This window comes from Anopheles nili, chromosome 2 (genome assembly GCF_943737925.1).
Source record: "Anopheles nili chromosome 2, idAnoNiliSN_F5_01, whole genome shotgun sequence".
Lineage (NCBI taxonomy): Eukaryota > Metazoa > Arthropoda > Insecta > Diptera > Culicidae > Anopheles > Anopheles nili.
The window spans coordinates 38,301,515-38,322,804 of record NC_071291.1 but is presented as its reverse complement, the minus strand read 5'-3'; the positions used below and the strand labels follow the sequence as shown (position 1 = coordinate 38,322,804).

General features: G+C 47.9%; 4 protein-coding genes across 4 annotated transcripts; 1 reads left to right on the top strand and 3 right to left on the bottom strand.

The window, feature by feature from the left end:
• Nucleotides 1-1,323: 1,323 nt before the first annotated feature.
• On the top strand, nucleotides 1,324-6,168 carry LOC128731921 (NADP-dependent malic enzyme). Its single transcript, XM_053825079.1, has 4 exons — nucleotides 1,324-1,630; nucleotides 3,500-4,901; nucleotides 4,983-5,277; nucleotides 5,355-6,168. Exons 1-4 carry the CDS (start codon nucleotides 1,611-1,613, stop codon nucleotides 5,516-5,518), a joined length of 1,881 nt encoding a protein of 626 aa, XP_053681054.1. The 5' UTR covers nucleotides 1,324-1,610; the 3' UTR covers nucleotides 5,519-6,168.
• On the bottom strand, nucleotides 6,103-6,966 carry LOC128731922 (uridine diphosphate glucose pyrophosphatase NUDT14-like). Its single transcript, XM_053825080.1, has 2 exons — nucleotides 6,768-6,966; nucleotides 6,103-6,710 (listed from the first exon to the last, which is right to left on the bottom strand). Exons 1-2 carry the CDS (start codon nucleotides 6,958-6,960, stop codon nucleotides 6,268-6,270), a joined length of 636 nt encoding a protein of 211 aa, XP_053681055.1. The 5' UTR covers nucleotides 6,961-6,966; the 3' UTR covers nucleotides 6,103-6,267.
• A 2,829-nt stretch (nucleotides 6,967-9,795) lies between these two features.
• On the bottom strand, nucleotides 9,796-11,599 carry LOC128722655 (synaptic vesicle glycoprotein 2B-like). Its single transcript, XM_053816334.1, has 5 exons — nucleotides 11,338-11,599; nucleotides 11,000-11,284; nucleotides 10,511-10,928; nucleotides 10,038-10,451; nucleotides 9,796-9,967 (listed from the first exon to the last, which is right to left on the bottom strand). Exons 1-5 carry the CDS (start codon nucleotides 11,597-11,599, stop codon nucleotides 9,796-9,798), a joined length of 1,551 nt encoding a protein of 516 aa, XP_053672309.1.
• A 1,599-nt stretch (nucleotides 11,600-13,198) lies between these two features.
• On the bottom strand, nucleotides 13,199-14,893 carry LOC128731901 (synaptic vesicle glycoprotein 2B-like). The gene is made up of 5 exons (XM_053825056.1): nucleotides 14,767-14,893; nucleotides 14,412-14,696; nucleotides 13,923-14,340; nucleotides 13,447-13,863; nucleotides 13,199-13,364 (listed from the first exon to the last, which is right to left on the bottom strand). Exons 1-5 carry the CDS (start codon nucleotides 14,879-14,881, stop codon nucleotides 13,199-13,201), a joined length of 1,401 nt encoding a protein of 466 aa, XP_053681031.1. The 5' UTR covers nucleotides 14,882-14,893.
• Nucleotides 14,894-21,290: the final 6,397 nt, after the last annotated feature.

Below are 21,290 nucleotides of genomic sequence, written 5' to 3'. Positions count from 1 at the left end.
AACAGACCGGCCTTCCCGCAGATGGAGAAATAACGGCTACGCATTTCGCTGATGTGACGTTTTCGCCTACGTAATTGTGGCTCACAAGGTCATCATGTAGGGAGAAAAATACCAACATGTTGCGATTTGCCATACAATCTTTCCAAGGATTCGAATAATGGTGAATTATTTCAACGAAATATTTCATATGAATGCAGCATCTAGTGCAGTTCCCTCGCAAAGAAAAGTAGCTTTGCGAAGCTATATTAGCGCTTTGAACAAGGATTCTTCAAATTTTTCATTAAAAAACATCGTAATGAAAAGCTCGAAACGTGTTCGCAAACGCTGGCTATTCATAGTAGCACTTTAGCAGTAGTAGCACAAATTGGTTTGCGACTAACCACATAGATTATTGCTTTGTTTCAATTGAGTGCATTCGCATTACAATTTTAGTTCATTGCATTATTTTTCGTTCGTTCGTATGAATTATTATTGTTATGTATTATGAATTGTTTGGCTAGTAATTTTTAAATGAAGAAATAATTTAATATTTTAAATGCGTCTCGCAGCTGTAATTTCTGTCACTTTGATTATTTAGCATGAATTGCTGAACTTTCAAGTTTTAAGGATCATAATTCAGACCCATCTTTGTGAAAAATCTTTGTGGAAAAATTTGGATAAAACGTTATAGCAACTGAATATGAACAGGAACATCGTAGCATATCTTATAGTTCAAAATGAACCTAATGCTTGGATGCCGGCATACATCGCTCCGAGAGAACATGTCCACGCAAACCTGATCGCTCTCTCAGAGCATACACGTGTGAGAGACATAAAAGATATCCCATTTATGTCCGGAGGGGAAAAGCAAACAACGATAACGCGAATAAGAAAATGGAACCACGCTCGCACATTTGTAGTACAGTATGTAACACAATATTTAAAAAATAATAGTAATCATGTTCGTGTGCAATCGAAAGAAGGAACATATGTCATTTCGACATGTCATTCATGCTTGTTCGACATAAAATAAAATTTAAACATTTAAATCGAGAGCAGTGGGGAAATTTTTATTCTCGAACTTTTAGTTCAAAAGGCTCGCCCATTTTTTTCTATTCTAATATTTCGCAATATATTTTGCGTGTTGTTAGAACAGCAAGCTAGGAATCTTCTTTCTAAAAGTAAATTAACAGACATGTCCCTGCACAGGATGCACACTATGCTACGCACTGTAGAAACCCGCGGCTCTCGGCGGGCATCGCTCGATATTCGCGAGTTTGCTCTCGAGTTTTGCGTGGCTTGCCAAGATCGAGCAGGCCATGCTACAGTGGTGAGCAAGCGCGAGAGCCGCCAAAAGAAGCAACCGCGTTTTCGGAACGAGCTGTCGAGTTCTGCCTGTCCCCAAGCCGTTCTGGTGTGTCCTAGGTGTTGGTCGCTAGCTGCTTGGAGGTTTGTCGCCGCAGGATAACGCGCAGCAGGATCGTCGTCGTCCGGAGACGCAGCACCCCACCGTCCGCGTGCCAAGCTTGTCCCCGTGTCGGTCGCTTTAGAAAGGCAGTTTCACTTCACAAGCGCCACTCTCATCCTCGCTTTGCTGGTTCAAGCGCGCCGCCGTACAGAAAAGGACGAAAATGCAGGCCCGCAGCGTTATGTAAGTAGAGCACGCGTGTGTACCCTTCCGTGTTGAAGAGTGGTGTTGTAATCGTGGCATTCGAATGGGCGACGTAGCAGGCCTTTGGAGCACACCTCAACGCTTTCCTTTGCCATTCTCTTCTGCCTCGTCTGCGGCTCCCACGAACGGAAACCCTCTGCGAAAATTGCGAATCGTGAGAAGAGCATCCGGCAGGGCCACCGTAGGATTAGGCTGTGTCCGCGAACGTACGATGCGTTGTGTGCGAGCTTGGGAAGGCGAGAAAAATAGGATGACGTAATAGGTTGAAGTGTTTCCCACCCCACCCACCCACCCAAGTGACACAAGCCGTGTGCAGAAAGTGCAGGAAATGCAGTGCGAACGACAAAAGGCCGATGGGACGAGGAAAATCGCGCTCGCGGAGTCGGGTGGAGTGGAATTTATTTTTATCGCAATATATCGTCCCCCCCCCACCCCATCGGAAGGGAGCGAGTGGTGGCGAATGTTTGTACACAATTGAATAAATTGAAACTGCAACGTGATACACCTTTTGAGCGGCACGAGCGGGAAATGTGATGCAAAAAAGGCTCACCATAAAAGCGATAACGAAACGAGCAAGACCAAAACGAAGCAGTTACCCACGGAGTGTCATTCTGATAATTTCCCGTCAACGAAAACCCTCCTCCCACCCACTCCAAGGGGTGGACATGGGATGACGACCGTCCGTTCGTGTTCGTCATGTGAGCGTTTGTTTGATGGGTTCTAGTGGGAGGAGAAAACCACCCGCAGGTGGTTTAGAAGCGAGTGCTGATTTGAGATGTGCCGAGGTCGCGATATGATGAGCAATGGGAAAATTGCCCGCCTGCAAATTGCTTCGTTCCCGGTGACCTCGGTGGACCTAAATCTAAGGCCTGATGTAGTTCTCAGACATCTCGTGCAACTTGAAATCCGGACAATCCGCTCGAAATCTCACCCTGGACAGTTACGCACTGTCACATGACCTTGACAGCGCGCCACACGCGTTCGCGAAGAGTTACAAATGTGTGGAGAAAAGCGGCGCGAGTAAAAGAGCCAGTGGTTCGACTCAACCAGCTGCTCGCGCTCTCTTTCTCTCTATCGTGCACTCTCTTTGGACCAGTTTTTCACGACGCACATGCGTACGGGAGAGGGAAAATGGCCTCAGCAGGCTTGTCGTTGTAAACAAACCGTTCTGGGGGACACGATCGATACCGTTTGCGTCCGTTAAATGAAAGGTCATTAGCCCTAGGCTCATCCCGGTTACACTCTGGACAATTTTCCCAGGGCTGGTGATAAGCCACCGATGTGGCTTTTATCAACAGACAGCGAACGTGCGCGAGAGCTTGATAAATGAAATTAGCACAATTATCCATCGACCGGTTTGGGCGAGTTTTGGGCAAAGTTTTTCTCACCCACTGGATTATGCAAACGAGACCGAACCGGACATGCTGAAAGGGAACCACGAATCGCGAAGGAATCTATTTTCAGGAGCCCGGTTTCGATAAGCCACTGTTCGTATCGTTGTCGTCTAAGCACGGCATAACACCAGAATCGCGTGAGTATAAATAGAACGCGCGGGATGGACAGATGGACGTGGTGTCTCCGAGTCGATCCGTTTAACAAACCTCGACCTTAGCGAAGCTGGCCCTCGAAGTGGCGAGTGTGTATCCGTGTCGAACCTGCCTCAAGGCTTCGCTTCATCTCCCACCAGTTGGATGGGTCAGGCCGGGCCCTCAAGGTGTTGCCCTTTTACGACTCACCTCATCGAATTTTCATTGCCCCAACACAATGAGATGCTTTATTTTTATCGCTAGTTGCTAGTATCCGTTTGGCATGGTATAATAGCGTTTGATTTGTTTCATCCTTTTTCAGACTGAACGCCAAACAGACCGTCGATGCGCTGCGCACGCTAGTCGTTACAGCCTCGCCCAAGAAGTCCCTCACGAAGGCAGCAACATCTGCTGCTGTGCAGGTCATCCAGGCTCGAGACTACCATGAGGTGACGGGTGACATCATCGTGCCCTCGATGGTACAGGGCATCGATCATCTGCGCGATCCGCGTCTCAACAAGGGCCTCGCGTTCACTCTGGAAGAGCGCCAGATCCTTGGCATCCATGGGTTGCAACCGGCCCGGTTTAAGTCGCAAGAGGAGCAGCTGGAGCTGTGCCGTATCTCGATCTCGCGTTATCAGGAGGATCTGAACAAGTACCTGTACCTGGTGGACCTGCAGGACCGTAACGAGCGGTTGTTCTTCCGCCTGATCTCGGAGGACGTCGAGAAGATGATGCCGATCGTGTATACGCCCACCGTGGGTCTGGCGTGTCAGAAGTTTGGGTTGATCTACCGGCGACCACGTGGTCTGTTCATCACGATTAACGATCGTGGACACGTGTACGATGTGTTGCGCAACTGGCCGGAATCGGATGTGCGTGCAATCGTCGTGACGGACGGTGAGCGTATCCTGGGTTTGGGTGATTTGGGAGCTTGCGGAATGGGCATTCCGGTGGGCAAACTGGCCCTCTACACGGCCCTGGCTGGTATTCCACCTCACCAGTGTTTGCCGATCGTGATCGATGTCGGTACGAACAACAAGGACCTGCTCGAGGATCCGCTGTACATCGGATTGCGGCATCAGCGCGTGCAGGGCAAGGAGTACGATGAGTTTATCGACGAGTTTATGCAGGCCGTTGTGAAGCGTTACGGCCAGAACACGCTCATCCAGTTCGAAGACTTTGGTAACCACAACGCGTTCCGTTTCCTGGACAAGTACCGCAACACGTACTGTACGTTTAACGACGACATTCAGGGTACGGCATCGGTAGCGGTGGCCGGACTGCTCGCGTCCAAGCGAGTCACCAACAAGCGGATTTCCGAGAACACGTTCCTGTTCCTGGGCGCCGGAGAAGCCGCGGTTGGTATCGCTGATTTGGTCGTGAAAGCGATGCAGGTTGAGGGCACCGGTTTGCAGGAGGCCCGGGATAAGATTTGGATGTTTGATATCGATGGCTTGCTGGCGAAGGGTCGTCCCGAGGGCCGACTGGGTGGCCATAAAGCGTACTATGCCAAAGACCACGCTGTGATGAAGAACTTCGCGGATGTTGTGCGAGAGGTGAAACCTTCGGTGTTGATTGGTGCATCGGCCGCTGGTGGTGCGTTCACGCCCGAGATCCTGCAGGCTATGGGCGAGTACAACGAGCGTCCGATCATTTTTGCTTTGTCTAATCCCACCTCGAAGGCGGAATGTACGGCTCAGGCGGCGTATGATAACACCCAGGTACATCAAGACGTTTTCTGTGATGCATCCGTTAACAGCAGGACTAACTTATGGAGTTTTCTCTCTCTCTCTCTCTCGTAGGGCCGATGTATCTTCGCCTCAGGGTCTCCCTTCGCACCGGTGCAGTACGGCGGAAAAACGTATGTGACGGGTCAAGGCAATAACGCGTACATCTTCCCAGGTGTGGCGCTCGGTGTTATCGTTACCGGAACGCATCACATCCCGGAGGACATGTTCCTGATTGCCGCCCAGGCGGTTGCGGATCGTGTGTCCGTGGCGGATCTGGAGAAGGGCTCGCTTTATCCACCGCTAAGTGCCATTAAGGAGTGCTCCATGGAGATCGCCGTCGGTGTAACGAACTACGCATATCAGAAGGGTAAGCAGAATGTCGGCCCTTCGAGTGGCTTGGTGCCTTTTTGAGCGTGTTTTTTTTAATTTGTTCATTTCCACCAGGACTCGCATCGACGTACCCGGAGCCCGAGGATAAGGAGACGTACATCAAGTCGCACCTGTACAACTACAACTACGAGAGCGCCATGCCCGTCACCTGGCCGTGGCCGAAGCAGCAGGATACCACGAAAACCAGAGAAATCAACCCAACCAAACTGCAAGCGTAAACTGCGGAACGGTCGTGGATGATACTCGGTTCCATCTGCATCAGTTTCCACCAGTATTTATGTTTGTCCGCTTTATTAGGCCATTTATTTATTTTAACCATCGTTCCGTTTGGGGTGTCTGATACACGCGCAGTTCGAATCGGCCCCGTACCCCATTCTGCAACCGGTGCACCTGGAAGCCGCGCGGATGCACACCAAGATAGTGCGAAGTAGCAACAATGTTCCTTTTTAAAGTAATAACCACAGGATCCACTCGTATCCCTTACGATTAGACTTAAATCCCCCGTGATTGGTTGGAATTTATCACATTGTAATCCGATGGCGGATTTAAAAAAAACAAGCCGATAGAACAAAACAACAGATCCGTTATAGATAAAATCGTTATACCCATGCAAAGGAACGTAAATCGGGCTGGAAGGCAGCGTTACGATTGGAGGCTTGAAAGGATGTGCGTGCAAACTGCTGCCACGTGCGGCTCAGACCGTTTGGATTCAAAGATTTCAACCGACTGTGCTGCCACTACTGTTTGTTGTCAAATTGAACGTTTCGGACGCTATCCGAGGTAACTGCGGTAGGAGAGTATTCGAAATAAATTGTATCGTTTTACCCAACACGATCGCTACTCTGCAATAAGAGTGAATGTGAGTGTACAGTTGCGTGTTTTTGTGTAGTTTTATTTGCCTTCACAAGACAAAGCATCCTAAGGATGGCGCCTTCTGGCGTTCAACGAGTCGCTATCACAGGATTTGTTAGTTCTTTGGCGCCCGGTTCGTGAGGAACCACAGCAACCCGAACAGGAACGATGGCGGGCTGGAAATGACCGTTCCCTTTTCGGTGAGCTTTCGCGCTTCCTCCAGATCATACTCAACGACATCGATCATTTCGTCATCCACGCCACCACCGGCGGATGACACTTTGTCCGCGTCGGTCACCTCCGCGTAGAACAGCGTTTGTTCGGCACCAGACGTCCCGACGCCGGATCTGTAGCGCATGATTTGTTCGATGCGTTCCGCCGGAATGTCGTAACCGCACTCCTCCAGGACTTCCTCGCGAGCGATTTCGACCACGGAAATCGGCTTGTCGATGATACCCGCGCACAGCTCCATCGTGACGGCGATTTCGGGCGGATACTTGGCCATGTCAATGCTGCCCGGCTGTACGCCATCACCGCTGATGATGCCATGGTAGACGGCTAGAAAGCGAGAGAGTGCTTTTAGGCGTGCTATTTGCCGATCGTAGAGCCACTTACCGGGTCTGAACTGCTTGACGAAAACAAGCTTCTTTCGTGTCACGTTGAAAATGATAATCGAAACCGAATCGTGCACCTTCAGCAGATCCCACGACTTTTGCTTTCCATTCTGCGTGTAGTGGAAGCGAAATGGTTTTACGTAGGGCGAATCGGCGGGCAAGGGACCGTAGTGAATATCGGTTATGTTATTCATTATGGACCGCTTAGTACGATGTAACCAGAAACCTGCGCTATCTGCACTATGCAAGCATGCTACGGCCTTGAAGAAACGTACAGAAAAATGTATTGTTATTGACATAACAAACTGGGAAAAAATAAACACCTCTAATGTCAAAGCGCTGTCACTAAACAAAAACAAAGGAAAACATGAAAAAAATTATTCTACATGAAAAATTCGAATGTTTCTAGCACTGGGCTGTTATTAACACCTTGCGTGCCAAGCGTTTTTTTAGGAAAGTGCACAAAATGCCACGATTCAAGCGATTCTTGCTCATACGTCAGAGCCTCGGTTGCACTGGCTCTAATTCTTAACGTTCTACGTTTGTGATGAATTTTTGGTTTTCTTTGCATTCATTCGTATTTTTATTCGGTCACAAATGCGATAAGTGAGAATAATAGCTGTTCTAAATATTCAAAAATTGCATTTTAAAATGATGCGTTTTTGCCGTAACCCAAAAATGGGTGACATGGCGTTTTGTAAAAATTTACATCACCCACTTTTTGGGTGATGTGGCACTCAAGGTGTTAAAATAGATTTTACAACTACGTTTTGGAATAAAACATCTAAAATGAGCTTGTATGACAGATACAATAATTGAAATGTTTTACTAAAACGATGGTGCGGTCTAAGGAATGGAAGAAACAGAAAATGTTATTGGAAATTAATGCTAAGGGTTTTCCTGTATCAGTAGATTATAAATGGTTGTAATGTTATATCACAAAACATTGGGTTTTAAATTACAGCTCTTGCTCGCACACTCTTAATGTTCCTGCTCTTGATATGATCCTTCAGCTCTATTTCTGACAAAAGCAATAATTCTGCCTCAATTTATGCTTAAAAGATATCACCTAACTCAACCTAACTAACGATACTAATCAACTAAACAAAGATGCCATTTTGTTGAATTAGATGTGACTAGGAATAGGTACATAGTCCCTGGAATACGTATTACAATTGATAGTAAACGCTTAGCTAAATATCGGATTCGCAATCACAAATTAGTTGGATAGACATTTATTCGCATGCTGCATCTACCAATTGTTTCCTCATTATTGCTATTTGGTCGATGGTGAATTGAATGAAATTGAACGCATGGCTTAATTATTTTTTATCTCAGGAGAAAGTAGAACGAGTTGTGTTTCGTAGTGCTCTAAACGGTAAAATTGATTATGTTCCAATCTAAAAGAATGTAAATTTTGCTTAAACTATATCGAAAAACAGCTCGATATTGTGAATACATTTATTCACAAAGAATACGATCGTTAGAAGCGAAAGTAAAGTTCAAGGGGAACAAAAGTGCATGAGTGGTGCACTGTGTGAACAAAACGGAAAATTCTTCGCAATAATAACAGGAGAGCATATTAACAAATAGCTGGATATTTTTTGCTAAGAGCAATGGCATTGCAATAACACTGTGGCGCAACAAAACGCTTCAAATAAAAAACGATATATTTAAGCGTGTTCTGGTTGAAATGTTTCATTTGAAATAGTTCGACACGCTTTGTTTTAGCTCTGTTGATCTAAAGTTGCTATAAAATGTCGTATCTATCCAAAGTGCTGTAATATAGCTCACTACATCTAAAACGCTAGATTTTATACCATTTAATCGAAAACGCTATAGTTTTCAAATTTGATCTAAAACGCTTTGTTCTAGCGTTTCATCGTTATATATGATTTTAAAAATCCAGGGGTTTGGTATTCAAAAATTACTGCCTCCTAACAGGTATGTTCTCCTGTTAGTTTTACGTAAAATTTACAGTTTTGCCCTACCTGGAAGATTTTTTTCCACTCTAGTTTTTCGTTTTTCACGCAGCTGTTAATTATTTTGTAAATAACGTGTTTTTGTGCAAAGATATGTTCGCAATATGAAATGTATGTCTACTGTCGAATCTTTGCTGTCTACATACTGTTATTTACTTGCTTTTTACCCATAGCTGTAATACGTACTATGTATTACACAATATAATTCATAAAGAACTCAAGATTTTGAATCGGAAAGCGGTGAAAAGAGGCTGTTAAGTAAATCTGAGCTTAAAGAAACTGGTTCGTTGATAAATTATGATAGTGTTCCAGATTGCAGGCAAAACATATTGAACAATTCATTTGTTTCTTGAATTTAAGAGAGCCTTAAAGGGGCTGTACGAATATCCTGAGTTGAAATAGTATTGGTAGTGGTCGAAAGGGTCAAAAATAGGTTTCATATTTACAACATTTTTATTATCAAACCATTTTCTAAATATACCACTGAAATTAATTAATAATAATAAGATAAATTTGGGATCAGATTTTGCATGCCTTGTGCATTTACATCATGATATGATTTTTTCTTTATTGTATTTACCTTGAGAAAACGTATCTTTATCGATACTCAGTACAAAGGATAACAAATTGAAGCGCAGGTTGTAATGAATCTGACGAATCGTCGATTCATTAAGGCTATTCCTTAGCAAACTTTACAAATTTATAAGGATTTCAGACAGCGTAAAACAACATTAAACTGATTTATTCGAAACAAAGCGTTGCATAAGCGAAAATTGCTAAAAGATTTCATACAGTAAAAATTGAAGAAAAGGAAAAATATGCACGCTGAAATGGAAAGACAAGGAAGAAGCAATAAGAAAGAATCTTGTGTTTTAAAAATTGTACATTAACTACAAAAAGAAGTTTAAAAACGTTCCAGATAAAACAGTCCCCATCATAACACGAAACTTATACAAAAGAACAGTTAACCAAGCTAAATCATCTAGATAAAACGAAAAATAGTATTTTACGAGACTTTGGACATGCTTTTAGGGCTTTTCAAATTTATTAAACAATTCTGTTAGGCAGGATGAGCGAAATACCGGCACTTGCAAACACAAATGAAGATAACACGAACACAGTTGTTGAGCAATGAGCAAGAATCAACCCTCCAATAACGGAGCTCGCTACAAAGCCGCTCAAACGTCCAAATATGCTAGTCAGTGCCACTGCCGTTGCTCTACAAAACGAAATTATGTCTTATTTCCCCTGTGAAACATTTTCCATTCGTTGCAGGGTCCTTTGCTTACCTGACGCTTGTTGAGAAAATGCTTATTACATTTGCGTTGACCAGCACTGTACAGTAACCAGCAAATACTATCTCCACACAAAAGAGTATTGCCACCATGTAAGAAGCGGTGACGTACTCGAGAGCAACACCACAGATACCGCTCACCGTGAAGTTGACCATTATCATCATCTTCGGTTCGATCCCCGAAAGCGTTAGGGATGTGAAAAATCCTTGCACCATGCTGATTAAACCAAGTGTGATCGTGTAGAGGTATGTTTCTGCTTCGTCTTTACATAGATCGACTCTTGTTGCTTGAGGATGGTGTTGATGTAGTAAGCTGCATACGTTCTGTCCCGTAGCGAACGATCGTTCTGGATCATGCGACAACACTTGGTTCATGATGTCGGGGAACCACAGTCCCAGACCACCGTATCTGAAAATAGTAATGGTGCATAAGTACCGGTTTATATTCTTCCAGGACGCCTTCCTTACATCGCAAACGCTCCAATGTTGTGAACACAACAGATGATGAAGTACACTAGATACGGCAGCTTCACGATGGGTGCCGTTTGTTGCAACATCGATTTAAACAGTCCCACAGAGTGATCTCCTCCGTTCTGCTCACGGGCAAGTGCATCTTCGGGATCAAGCCGAAGAGTTGTGACCTCGTAGCCTTCCGCGTTAGACGCGCCTTTGTTAATCTGGTACACCTTCTTGAGCACTTCGAGAGCTTCCTCATTACGTCCCTGTGACACCAGGAACTTTGGACTCTCGGGACAGAAGCAGAATGCGATTCCGTTCAGGAAGGCTGGTAGAGTGTTGATGATGAACAGCAACCGCCATGGTTTGAACTCGAACGAGTCGGTGATCGCGATCGCCCAATCATATGACAATATCCACCAACCGACGACTGGAAGGAGAACGTGATCTCGTGAGGAACAAAACACCTGAGATCTAAGTAGAACAAGGTTCGTAACTTACGTGATACGTAGACGATCCCAACACCTCCCCAAACGGACGCGAACGACAGCATTTGGCTGCGTCTGCTTGGTGTGGTGAACTCTCCCAGATAAGCGTACACCGTCGAGGCAGGAGCAGCAACACAAACACCCGTCAGAAACCGAAGTACTAACAGTGAAGTGAAGCCACTCGCCAGACAAGAAATCGCGGCAAAGAACGAGGTCGCAAACAGTGCCCACTTCAGGATGATCTGACGCCCTCGGGTATCGGCCAGGTAACCCCAGAAGTAGGACGAAATCATGACTCCTTCAATGATTAGTTAGTGCATATGTGGTGCCATTCGGGCTTCACGGACTCACCTAGAAATATTGCGCCACCGACGATGCCTTCCTCCCAGGGATTAATGTTCAGATCGCACCGGGCCTTTGGTAGGATGATGCCTATACCGATCGCTTCGTTAACAACAGTCATCAAGCAAACACCCGACAGAAACAGAAGCACAATCTGAGCCCTTCCAAATCCGGTTAGTTCTAGTGCCTCATCTAAGCTGTGACTATAAGGATGTTTCCGTTCCTCTCCAATCATGCCAGGTAAGCTAATGCTTGCCCCCTTGATCTCCATGTTTGAAATATGTGCATATGAGGGATTGGAAGACCGCTGGTAAAGCTTGCGAACTGTTGCGAACTGTTCACTGAACTAAGATGAACAAAGAAACTAAAAACGTTAACTAAAGAAACGTTTTAACCACATGTTGGGAGGTGTTCCGCTACTAATAAACTGTAAAAATGACTTAGTTCTAATTGGAAACTCGCAGAGGAGTGCTCAGCATTAAGATATGATGTGTACTGTACTGTACTGAAACACCTTCATTGTTACACCATTTATTAAACGGAGTATATTGCAATAATGTGAGTGTAGCAATAATTTATATATACCCTCGGCTTATAAACATTGGCCATTATAAATTTAATTAAAACAAATGCAATGCGATCGGTGACGTACTATAGGCGGACCTATTATTTTTTTGGACGTCTCTACAGCTCGTTATCGATCTGAAAATACCCGCATAGTGTGTTCGACTAAGTGCAACTTTTTTGAGTTACTTGCTGATAAAGAAATATCGTGATACATTTGTATTTATTAACAGCTAAGAAGTGAACTCGTGCAGATTGATCTCTTTTTTCTCTCAACATTCTACGGTGGAGAAAACTCGTAGTAAGTATAATTTCTTTAGATCAACTTAAAGTTGAAATAGTTATTCGTTAGCTTCATTGTGCGGTGTAGTGCTGGAATTCGAAAGCACATGCCGGTCAATAATTTTAAAAAAAGTGATAGCTAACTGAAGCACAGTTTTATTGACCTCAACGTTTAGTTCTGACGCTGTTCACAGCCAACCAAGATAGTTTCGGGAATATTGACCACGCTTTGCAAAATATGCCAGATCATTTGATTCAAGGGATGATTGAACCATAGTAGACAGTATTGCCACAGTTCGATCACCGTTGGTGCGTTTTTATGTTCCTTAAATTTGTGTCTCGTTAGGCACGGGAAATAATTCACACGCAAATGATGAAAATTGTCTTCCACTAAAAAACAAAAACAACTTTCTTGTGCAGCAGTGTTTCATGTCTTCATCAAGCTAATGCGTAATAAGCAAACAAAATCATCCAAGTAATGTTTACTGCGTGTACGTTTTTGCCTTCATCCAGGAACGATCAATAAGGAGTTATAGCGCGAAATGATCGATGATCGCGTGTGTATTTGAAAACGATCATTGCTCCAATCGATTGCTGATGATTTGTTAATTTTTTTATTTGACTTTAGATTGTCCATGTCTGTATCGTCAAAATGATTTGAATTCATAATGATATAAATTCATAATATCTGTTGTTCAAAATCTGTTTTATGTTTAATCAACTAGAAATAATAAATTAATAACACATGCTTTTGTCACCAAGTAGAATGGATTTCTCCTGGACAAGTACTCGGGTATGTTAAAGCAGCATCGAGCAATCTGGAACTTATTGTAATCTAAATTTAACCAAATCAGAGGAGAGTAAAGAAGAGCTCATATAAGCTGGGCAAACCGGTAAACAACAGCAACGCACGATTTTTCGGCGAGAAGTGAAGAAGTTTTTTTTTATTTACACAATGATAACATGATTAAGTACTTTGAACCACAGCCCGGTCGCAGTCGCGTCACCTTGCGGTAGCGTGATGTCACTTTTTCGGCAGCAAAAACGTCAACCCGACGCATAGAAACAGCAACCCGGAGAGCATGTAGAACGTGACTGGACAGTTTTGTAGCATCAGCAGCCCTATCACGGCGCTCGCTACGAAACAGCTTAACCGCCCGATCATGTTGGTGAGAGCTACAGCCATCGCTCTGGAAGGACAAGCAAAAAAAACGGACAACGTTAACGCACGTTCAGAGGACGCGTTTGTAAACTGTGCGGCCAAGAGCTTACCTGACGTTCGTGGGGAATATGTCGACAACGTTGGCGTTTACCAGCAGCACGCAGTAACCGGCGAACACGATCTCGAGGCAGAAGAGTAGCGCGACCGCGTACGAATTAGCGATGAACTGGAGCGCGATTCCGCAAAGCCCGGCCACGGTGCAGTTGAAGATCATCATGACCTTCTGGTTGAATTTACCGAGCACGGCTGACGTGATCAGTGCGTAAACGCACCCGAAAATACCCAGGATCATGGTGTAGAGGAACGTCTCGAACTTGACCTCATCGTCGCACAGCTCGACTTCCGCAATTATTGGAACTGTTTCGTTGCGCTGCAGAATCGCGCACACTTTCTGCCCTTCGTCGGAGGAGTCCTGCGAGAACACCTGGTTCATGATGTCGGGGAACCACAGTCCCAGACCACCGTATCTGAAAAGTGTAATGATGCATAAGTACCGGTTTTTCTTCTTCCAGGACGCCTTCCTTACATCGCAAACGCCCCAATGTTGTGAACACAACAGATGATGAAGTACACTAGATACGGCAGCTTCACGATGGGTGCCGTTTGTTGCAACATCGATTTAAACAGTCCCACAGAGTGATCTCCTCCGTTCTGCTCACGGGCAAGTGCATCTTCGGGATCAAGCCGAAGAGTTGTGACCTCGTAGCCTTCCGCGTTAGACGCGCCTTTGTTAATCTGGTACACCTTCTTGAGCACTTCGAGAGCTTCCTCATTACGTCCCTGTGACACCAGGAACTTTGGACTCTCGGGACAGAAGCAGAATGCGATTCCGTTCAGGAAGGCTGGTAGAGTGTTGATGATGAACAGCAACCGCCATGGTTTGAACTCGAACGAGTCGGTGATCGCGATCGCCCAATCATATGACAATATCCACCAACCGACGACTGGAAGGAGAACGTGATCTCGTGAGGAACAAAACACCTGAGATCTAAGTAGAACAAGGTTCGTAACTTACGTGATACGTAGACGATCCCAACACCTCCCCAAACGGACGCGAACGACAGCATTTGGCTGCGTCTGCTTGGTGTGGTGAACTCTCCCAGATAAGCGTACACCGTCGAGGCAGGAGCAGCAACACAAACACCCGTCAGAAACCGAAGTACTAACAGTGAAGTGAAGCCACTCGCCAGACAAGAAATCGCGGCAAAGAACGAGGTCGCAAACAGTGCCCACTTCAGGATGATCTGACGCCCTCGGGTATCGGCCAGGTAACCCCAGAAGTAGGACGAGAACATCGTACCTGCAGCCATACCGCGATAACGAATAAACTCACTGGTCGGTTGTTGACGCACAGAATAAGCCATACTCACCCAGAAAAACGGCTCCACCGACGATGCCTTTTTGGCCCGCGTCCAGGTCAAGATCACACTGTGACGCTGGAAGTATTATGCTCATGCCCATCGCCTCGTTGATAGATGCCATCATACCGAGCCCGGACAGGATCGACAGGACGATCTGAACCTTACCGAAACCGGCCAGTTCGAGCGCCTCGTCGAAGCTGTGTCCTTCCGGAGGTTTTCGGCCTTTTTCCAGTGCACTAGCCGTCTTGACGTTCTCCACCGTGAACACCATGCTGACGGCAGACGGTGCCATCGTGGGTTTCAGCTCAACTAGAACACCCTTGGACCTCGGGAGCTTCTTCAACCACTGTCACGCGTTTCCGGAGCACGACTAAGCGCGCCCTGGACACAGGTTACGGCCCCATGGGTTGGGTGATTATTTAAAGTGCGCAAGAGCAAACAAGAGCCGCGGATGAGATGATGATGGGCTTATCAGCGCGTACGGTACGTACAACCCCGTTTTGCACCGTTTGCACCGTCAGGCGTCGCGACTCGTGAGCAGATGAATGACGATGGGAAATCGCACGGAATAAGCCACCCGGCCAACGTGCGCCGGCGTTGATAAGCGTCATAAATGGCCCGGAACGAATCGGCCTAGGCTAATCGGCGACGTCTTAGTAGAGTGTCGAGTGCAGGTGAAGAATCGGACGCCGGATCAACGATGACGTAGTCGTGCTGATGTTGGACTCGAGGTTTTCTTAAGCGTTTGACGTTTCCTTTAGCCCTTCGATAGGCGTGTCGGAGTGGAGGATCCCTTGTGGACCTACGACAGCTTCGTGGATCCTTCTAGCGCGCTCTTTCACGAGCTCACGATAGGGCCAAATTTCGCTTTCCCATTTCTTCTGTTTCAACGATCCAGCACACCCAATTTGCTGCCGGTCGGTGTGAAATGCGGTGATCGTGGTTTACGGGCTCGATTATTGGCCAGGCACGAGCTGGCGCGATCGCTAGCTGCAACTCCACAGACCTCGTGGTTGCATTTTCCACGCTCCAGGAGAAAGAAAAAATACACCAACGAATCGAGACCTCGGCGCATCGAAACGGGACCTCCTCCACGATCACGGTGCCCTTTTGGCGATGAAACGAAAAATCACGCCCGACTACCAGCGCCACTACCCATCGAAGGCAAGATCCTAGGCAAGCGAAACAAAAACCACGGCCCTGTGGTCCGCAAGCATAAACACACCTTGTTCGTCCCGGTGTTCGATTAATGTCGTGCGCTGCAGCACGGAATCGAAGGTGTCGTTGAAAGCGTCCAACGGTCCCGTTCGACCAGCTCGTGAAGTACCGAGCTGAAGGGAGCAAACCAGTGCCCGAATCCGAGCAGACGAATCCGGACACCCGTTAAGGCCCACGGAACGCTCTTTACATCTGTGCTTGCGCCAGCGTGCGTCTACGTGTGCGCATTTCCCTGGGGGGAAAATATCTTCCGAGAACGCATCCGATGATTAACGCACTTTCCCAAGCTTCCCTTTCGGAAAAAGCCTTTGGTAATTGAATTATTGTTCCGCAATCTGTGACACGCCGGAAGCGATCAGGGAACGGTCCGTGCACCCTAATTTGTAGGGCGAGTACTTGACCATGTGGCCGATGACCCGAACGTGCGAGTGTTCCGTGGCTCGTGGGTATCCTATCCGGACGCAAGGGCTTTTTATTTCCACGCGGCTGGGTGCATGATTTATGATGTCACCGCGAGTCGCGTGCATCGGTAGCGATGCCGATCCTTGCGATGCCTTTTATGGCGCGTCATTCACAAAGATGGACATCGAGCGGGGCGACCGAAACAATACAAACCCGTTAGTTGGAGGCGCGTTATTTCCTCGTTGTCCTTGTTCGCTGAGGTTCCTCGTTCGTTGGCTGGCGACGCGGATGGCGACGTGCGTATTGTCGTACGATTCCGCGACGTATATGGTAAGGACACCGAACCTTCTCGGTGGCACCTGCCCAGGGAGGCTTGGCTGGTTTTCGAGTCGAGGAATTGGACAGGACAGGACGCGCTCTGGAACGAACGGCAATAAAGAAATAAAACGTGCTCCGTATGGCGGCGAACTGGGTCAACCGGGAGCGTGGGCTTTTCGGAGGGAGTTCGATCGTGAGAATCAAGCCTACTGGGCGAGCTGGGCGAGGACCTCGCTGTCGATGGATGGGTACGAGATTCGATCAAAGGATTTTTCACGCAGCCTCATCCTGTTCTGGTCGAGTGAATGAACTCGCGAGGGTTTTGATTTATCGCTCGTTGTAGTTGATTTATTTCGCAAGCCCATACGGACGATTTTCCAATTGGTTCGAGTCCGGAAAACACGCCAATTTCACCGCCCATCCTCCCACAATCGACGAAACCATACGCCCCCTGGTGGTGGTGGTTGAAACTTTAATTACACCGGTTCCGCAAATGATCCGCACGCGCTGTTTCAGTTTGCGGAAAAAGAAACCAGCATCCCAAGCGAATCGTGATTATCACTCGTGTTGCGTTTAATAGCCTCCGCGGATAAAGGGCGGACGACTACAAAATGGCTCCCTTTTCGCCCTTTTCGGAAGGGCGGGAATTAGGAATCGGGTTGTTTTTTCCGCGATTCGCGGTGAACAACGCGAGCTGACAAACCGGGGCCGGTTAGTCATTTCAACAAACCGCGCGAAAGCGAACATGCCGGGAGGGCGTTTCCGGTAACCAGCTCGCTGTCCGAAAGGGGGCAACTTTGTGTGCGAGGATCGATCGCGCAAGTCGACGATCGACGATCGCCGATGACAGAATCGATGTTGCTGATGATCTCGCAACTCGATGCCATTCTTCTTAGCAAGGAGCCCTCGGTGGATGGGCTCTTCCCGGGTAAGGGTTGCGAACGAATCCAAAAGGGAGCGACAACATAAAAGCACGGAAAGAACACTGCCCCCCCATGCAGAGCCACTTCCAACCGCCACCGTCTCACCCGTTTGGAGCAGGCAACATGGGAAGCAAATATTTACTCACAACCAATCAAAGCGAACGAAGTGCAATCGTCGTCGCCGTCGTTTGCCTTCTCTTCCTTCGAGTTCGTTTGTGAATGTGTTCCTCGCATCCCTCCCACCTTCCCACCCAGGGAGATTCGCAATAATAAAATAATGAAAACTTCATAAATAGTGGGCAATTTATCTAAAAAAAAAAAACATCCCCAACCAATCAAAGCAATCGCCAGTTGGGGAAAGGCGTCTGGCAGTACGACCGCGCCGTGGAAGGGCTGACCCAAGAGATATGAAAATTAAATGTAACAAATAAGAAACACGACAGCTGGCCCGTTGGAGCCGGTCACGGGCTAGAATGGGAGGACTAGGGTGGCACAAGCGCTGCTAGATGAGGCCCTTTCGCGCCACCTCTTCCGGTTGATTGGTTGGCGCACGATCAATGGAAATGATTAGCCGTCGATCGATGGGATGGGGGGGGGGGGGGAGGTGAAGATGGGTGGGAGACAAGTAAAGCAGGTTGGTTCACGTTTTAAAATTCACCCACCAGCCCACCCCCAGCACAGAACGCTACCCGGCTCGCGAAAGGCCACGCAGGAGAAAAAAAGGAAGAAAAACTGCGGGAAAACGCAGCCATTTCGTAATCGCAAGAAATGGCGCCAACGACGATCGGTTCGGGGGTCATCGGTTGCACTCAAGGTGCCAATTTCTCATCAGCCGACCTGCCCAAGGAGGGGGGACGAAAAGAGCCCTCCGATCCCCTGCCAGTGACTCCTATAATAGGGAGAGAGAGAGAGAGTTCAATGACCGGTGAAAGGGCTCCGAAAATGATCGTCGATCGCTATTACGAAATGCACGCCGGTGATGGATCCCTCTGTGGATGTGTGTGTGTGTGTGTTTTCCTCCACCGCAAAAGGCGCAGGATTGCAGGATCAACCGAATCCGCTTGCCCTTCAAACGGACCTCCAATAAGTGTGTGTGTGTGAGTATTTTTGTTTATTTTTGCACACCTTTCGGACCACCTCGGTGAGGGAGCACCGTTTCCCGTTTTTGCGGCGTTACGTGTATGCCGATCGTAAGGCTCAACCTTGCACCCTCCTCCTCCCCCCCCCCTCCCCCCCTTCCCCACAACCCTACTTCTCGCACACCAGAAACGACAGTCGCAGGAAAAACGCATCAGCGCACTTGTTTCCTTGGCTTCGTGCCCTTGCCGTTGCACCGTTTGCGCTGCCGTTGAACTTGAAACGAAAAACGCATATTTAATCAAATATTCATGTATTCACTTCACGAAACTGATGCACTTTCCTCCCACCCCCGACAACCTACCCGCCCGTGTGCCGGTTGCATTTCGCTTCGTTTCGTTTTCCCTGTTTTTTTCTCTCTCACCCTTTCGCCGGCTCGCTGGGCTGTCTGTGGAATCGTACCGGAGACTCCGAACCTTGAGCACGTTATTATCACTCCGTCGGGGCTTGTCATTTAGGGTGGTTCGGTGTTTTTTTTTCTCTCTTGCCCTCCATCTCGAGCTCGAGCCTTTCGCATCCTCCACCAGCGCAACACCACGCCCGGGAAGGCAGCAAAGCAAGGAGACGGTGACGTACGTGTGACAGGACGATCGGCCCGAGTGACGGTTTTCGGAACTGCATACTCATCGCGCCATCGCGGTGAACCTGTGCCGCCATTCGAGATGTTATCGGGACACCGGGCGTCCCTGCACTTTGAGCGGATATTGGGACATTGGGGTGGAGGCGATCGACGAGACGTGGGATGCGTTTGTTTCGTCGAGCTTTCTGCTAAATCAGGTTGCGATCCTTTCCGACGCTCGAAACGGGCCTAGTTCGAAAGTTCGATCGTGCATTGCGTTGTGCCATTTTTAATGCCCGTTCGCGAACGTCTTAATAGGGATGGTGCAGTTTAGGTGCAGCGAAAGGCCTGAGCTACATTTTAAAACCCTCTCTCCGGTTGATCGTGATCGCACTAACCGGCAACATTTAGCTCAGCTCAGCTTCCGTCGGAATCAATTGACACCGAGGCGCGGGAGCTATTTGCCGCATCATTGGGGGTTAGGCCCAGGGCAAAAAGCGCCATCTCATGGCGTCCTCGAGCATTCGACGCCAACCGACGGGTGTCCACGAGAGCTGACAATCCACCGCCAGCTTGCTGGGGGCAAAATTTACATCTTAACCATCGACGATCGTGGGGTCCGATAATCGATTACGCTCGTACGCGAATGGTCCGAGAAAATTACGCTCCCCAACGAGCCCTTGCGCTTCTGCCACGAAGGGCCAAATTTGCAAGTGGCAATTTGTTGAACGCACATAAACACACAAACCGAGGAAACACCACACGCCAGTTGCAACGTCGCCCATCGTCGAGCGGCTTTTATGCTGTCGCGTGAGACGCCCCAAGAAAGCATTCGCACTCCCAAAGGCAGCTCGCTGGTGGCCCTTGCCTGTGGCCACAACAACAACAACAACAAAAAAGCCCTTGCACGGACAGGGTCCGGCCGGGGCGCCCGCGATCGGTCAATATAAGGTAAAATGTCTTATTAAATGATTCACGCTCTCGGGCCGGCTCGGCTCGGCTCGGAAGACGGCTCTAAATTGACACCCTCGTTTAGGTTGCGCGAAACGGTGCACCCGTGGGCTCAATTATTGCGCCTCCATCCGGTCGAGCTGGACCTTCGCGATGTCCGTGTGCGTGTGTGCGTCTGGCATAGGCTGTCCATTTTTGACAGCAATTTGTGCGCACTCGCAGTGGTGGTTTTCCTGCGGGAAATCGGTGCGCTTGAACGCGAGAGCGCGCGCGCGCGAGGTGGCATTTTTCCACGCGCTTTTTGCTGATTTCGCATGGACGGTGCATCGTCGCGATGGCGCAGGGCCACGGCGTCCCCACGGGGTGAGCTGTTAAATTGATAATTTGTGGGTAATTCAATTAAAATGCAATCTCGCCCGCCTCTGGTGACGTTCAATTAAGGTCGCTGCTCGGGGGCATCGCGATTTCTCCGCCTCGCATCCACTAATCACGGGCGTGAAATAAAGAAGTGGGAAAAATGGAGAGAGAGAGAGAGAGAAAAAAAGGCCGCCGGCAAAACATGTTCATTAGATCGCCAATCACGGGGCGGACATAACGGGTGTCGCGCTTTTGCAGCGCCATCGGCAACGATGTTATCAGGTGCTGGATTGCCAGGACGTTGGGTGCATCTGCATACGAGCCTTGGGTCGTCGAATCGCTGCCTAATTGCGGGTGCGTTGGGGTTCATTTCTTTCGCTTCCTTTCGTTGGCGTGGAGGTTCTCGGTGTACAGCTTATTATAGGGCCCGGGAACGCCTGGGGACACATTATCACGCCGCACGGTTTACCGAACGGCGATCAATGATGTTGTTTAACGCGATCGGTTGGCGGTTTTGTTTGTCCATTTTCGATCACACCTGCGAGATGGCGATCGCACACGATAATGAAGCAGTTAGTGATAGTGATTGCTGTGGTCGAGGGGGTCGAAAATTGAGCCCATTACAACGTCCTTAATGAGAGAATTTCAAGCGCGAGCGAGCTAATCCG

Bases quoted from the DNA above. Each gene is read 5' to 3' on its own strand.
- LOC128731921 (XM_053825079.1), top strand. From the start codon at position 1,611: ATGCAGGCCCGCAGCGTTAT. The intron at 4,902-4,982 runs GTACATCAAGAC...TCTCTCTCGTAG, and splicing joins CGGCGTATGATAACACCCAG to GGCCGATGTATCTTCGCCTC. The intron at 5,278-5,354 runs GTAAGCAGAATG...CATTTCCACCAG, and splicing joins GAACTACGCATATCAGAAGG to GACTCGCATCGACGTACCCG.
- LOC128731922 (XM_053825080.1), bottom strand. From the start codon at position 6,960: ATGAATAACATAACCGATATTCACTACGGTCCCTTGCCCGCCGATTCG. The intron at 6,711-6,767 runs GTAAGTGGCTCT...CTCGCTTTCTAG, and splicing joins CGTCAAGCAGTTCAGACCCG to CCGTCTACCATGGCATCATC.
- LOC128722655 (XM_053816334.1), bottom strand. From the start codon at position 11,599: ATGGAGATCAAGGGGGCAAGCATTAGCTTACCTGGCATGATTGGAGAG. The intron at 11,285-11,337 runs GTGAGTCCGTGA...TAATCATTGAAG, and splicing joins CGGTGGCGCAATATTTCTAG to GAGTCATGATTTCGTCCTAC. The intron at 10,929-10,999 runs GTAAGTTACGAA...TTCTCCTTCCAG, and splicing joins TGGGATCGTCTACGTATCAC to TCGTCGGTTGGTGGATATTG.
- LOC128731901 (XM_053825056.1), bottom strand. From the start codon at position 14,881: ATGATGGCATCTATCAACGAGGCGATGGGCATGAGCATAATACTTCCA. The intron at 14,697-14,766 runs GTGAGTATGGCT...GTATGGCTGCAG, and splicing joins CGGTGGAGCCGTTTTTCTGG to GTACGATGTTCTCGTCCTAC. The intron at 13,365-13,446 runs GTAAGCTCTTGG...TTGTCCTTCCAG, and splicing joins ATATTCCCCACGAACGTCAG to AGCGATGGCTGTAGCTCTCA.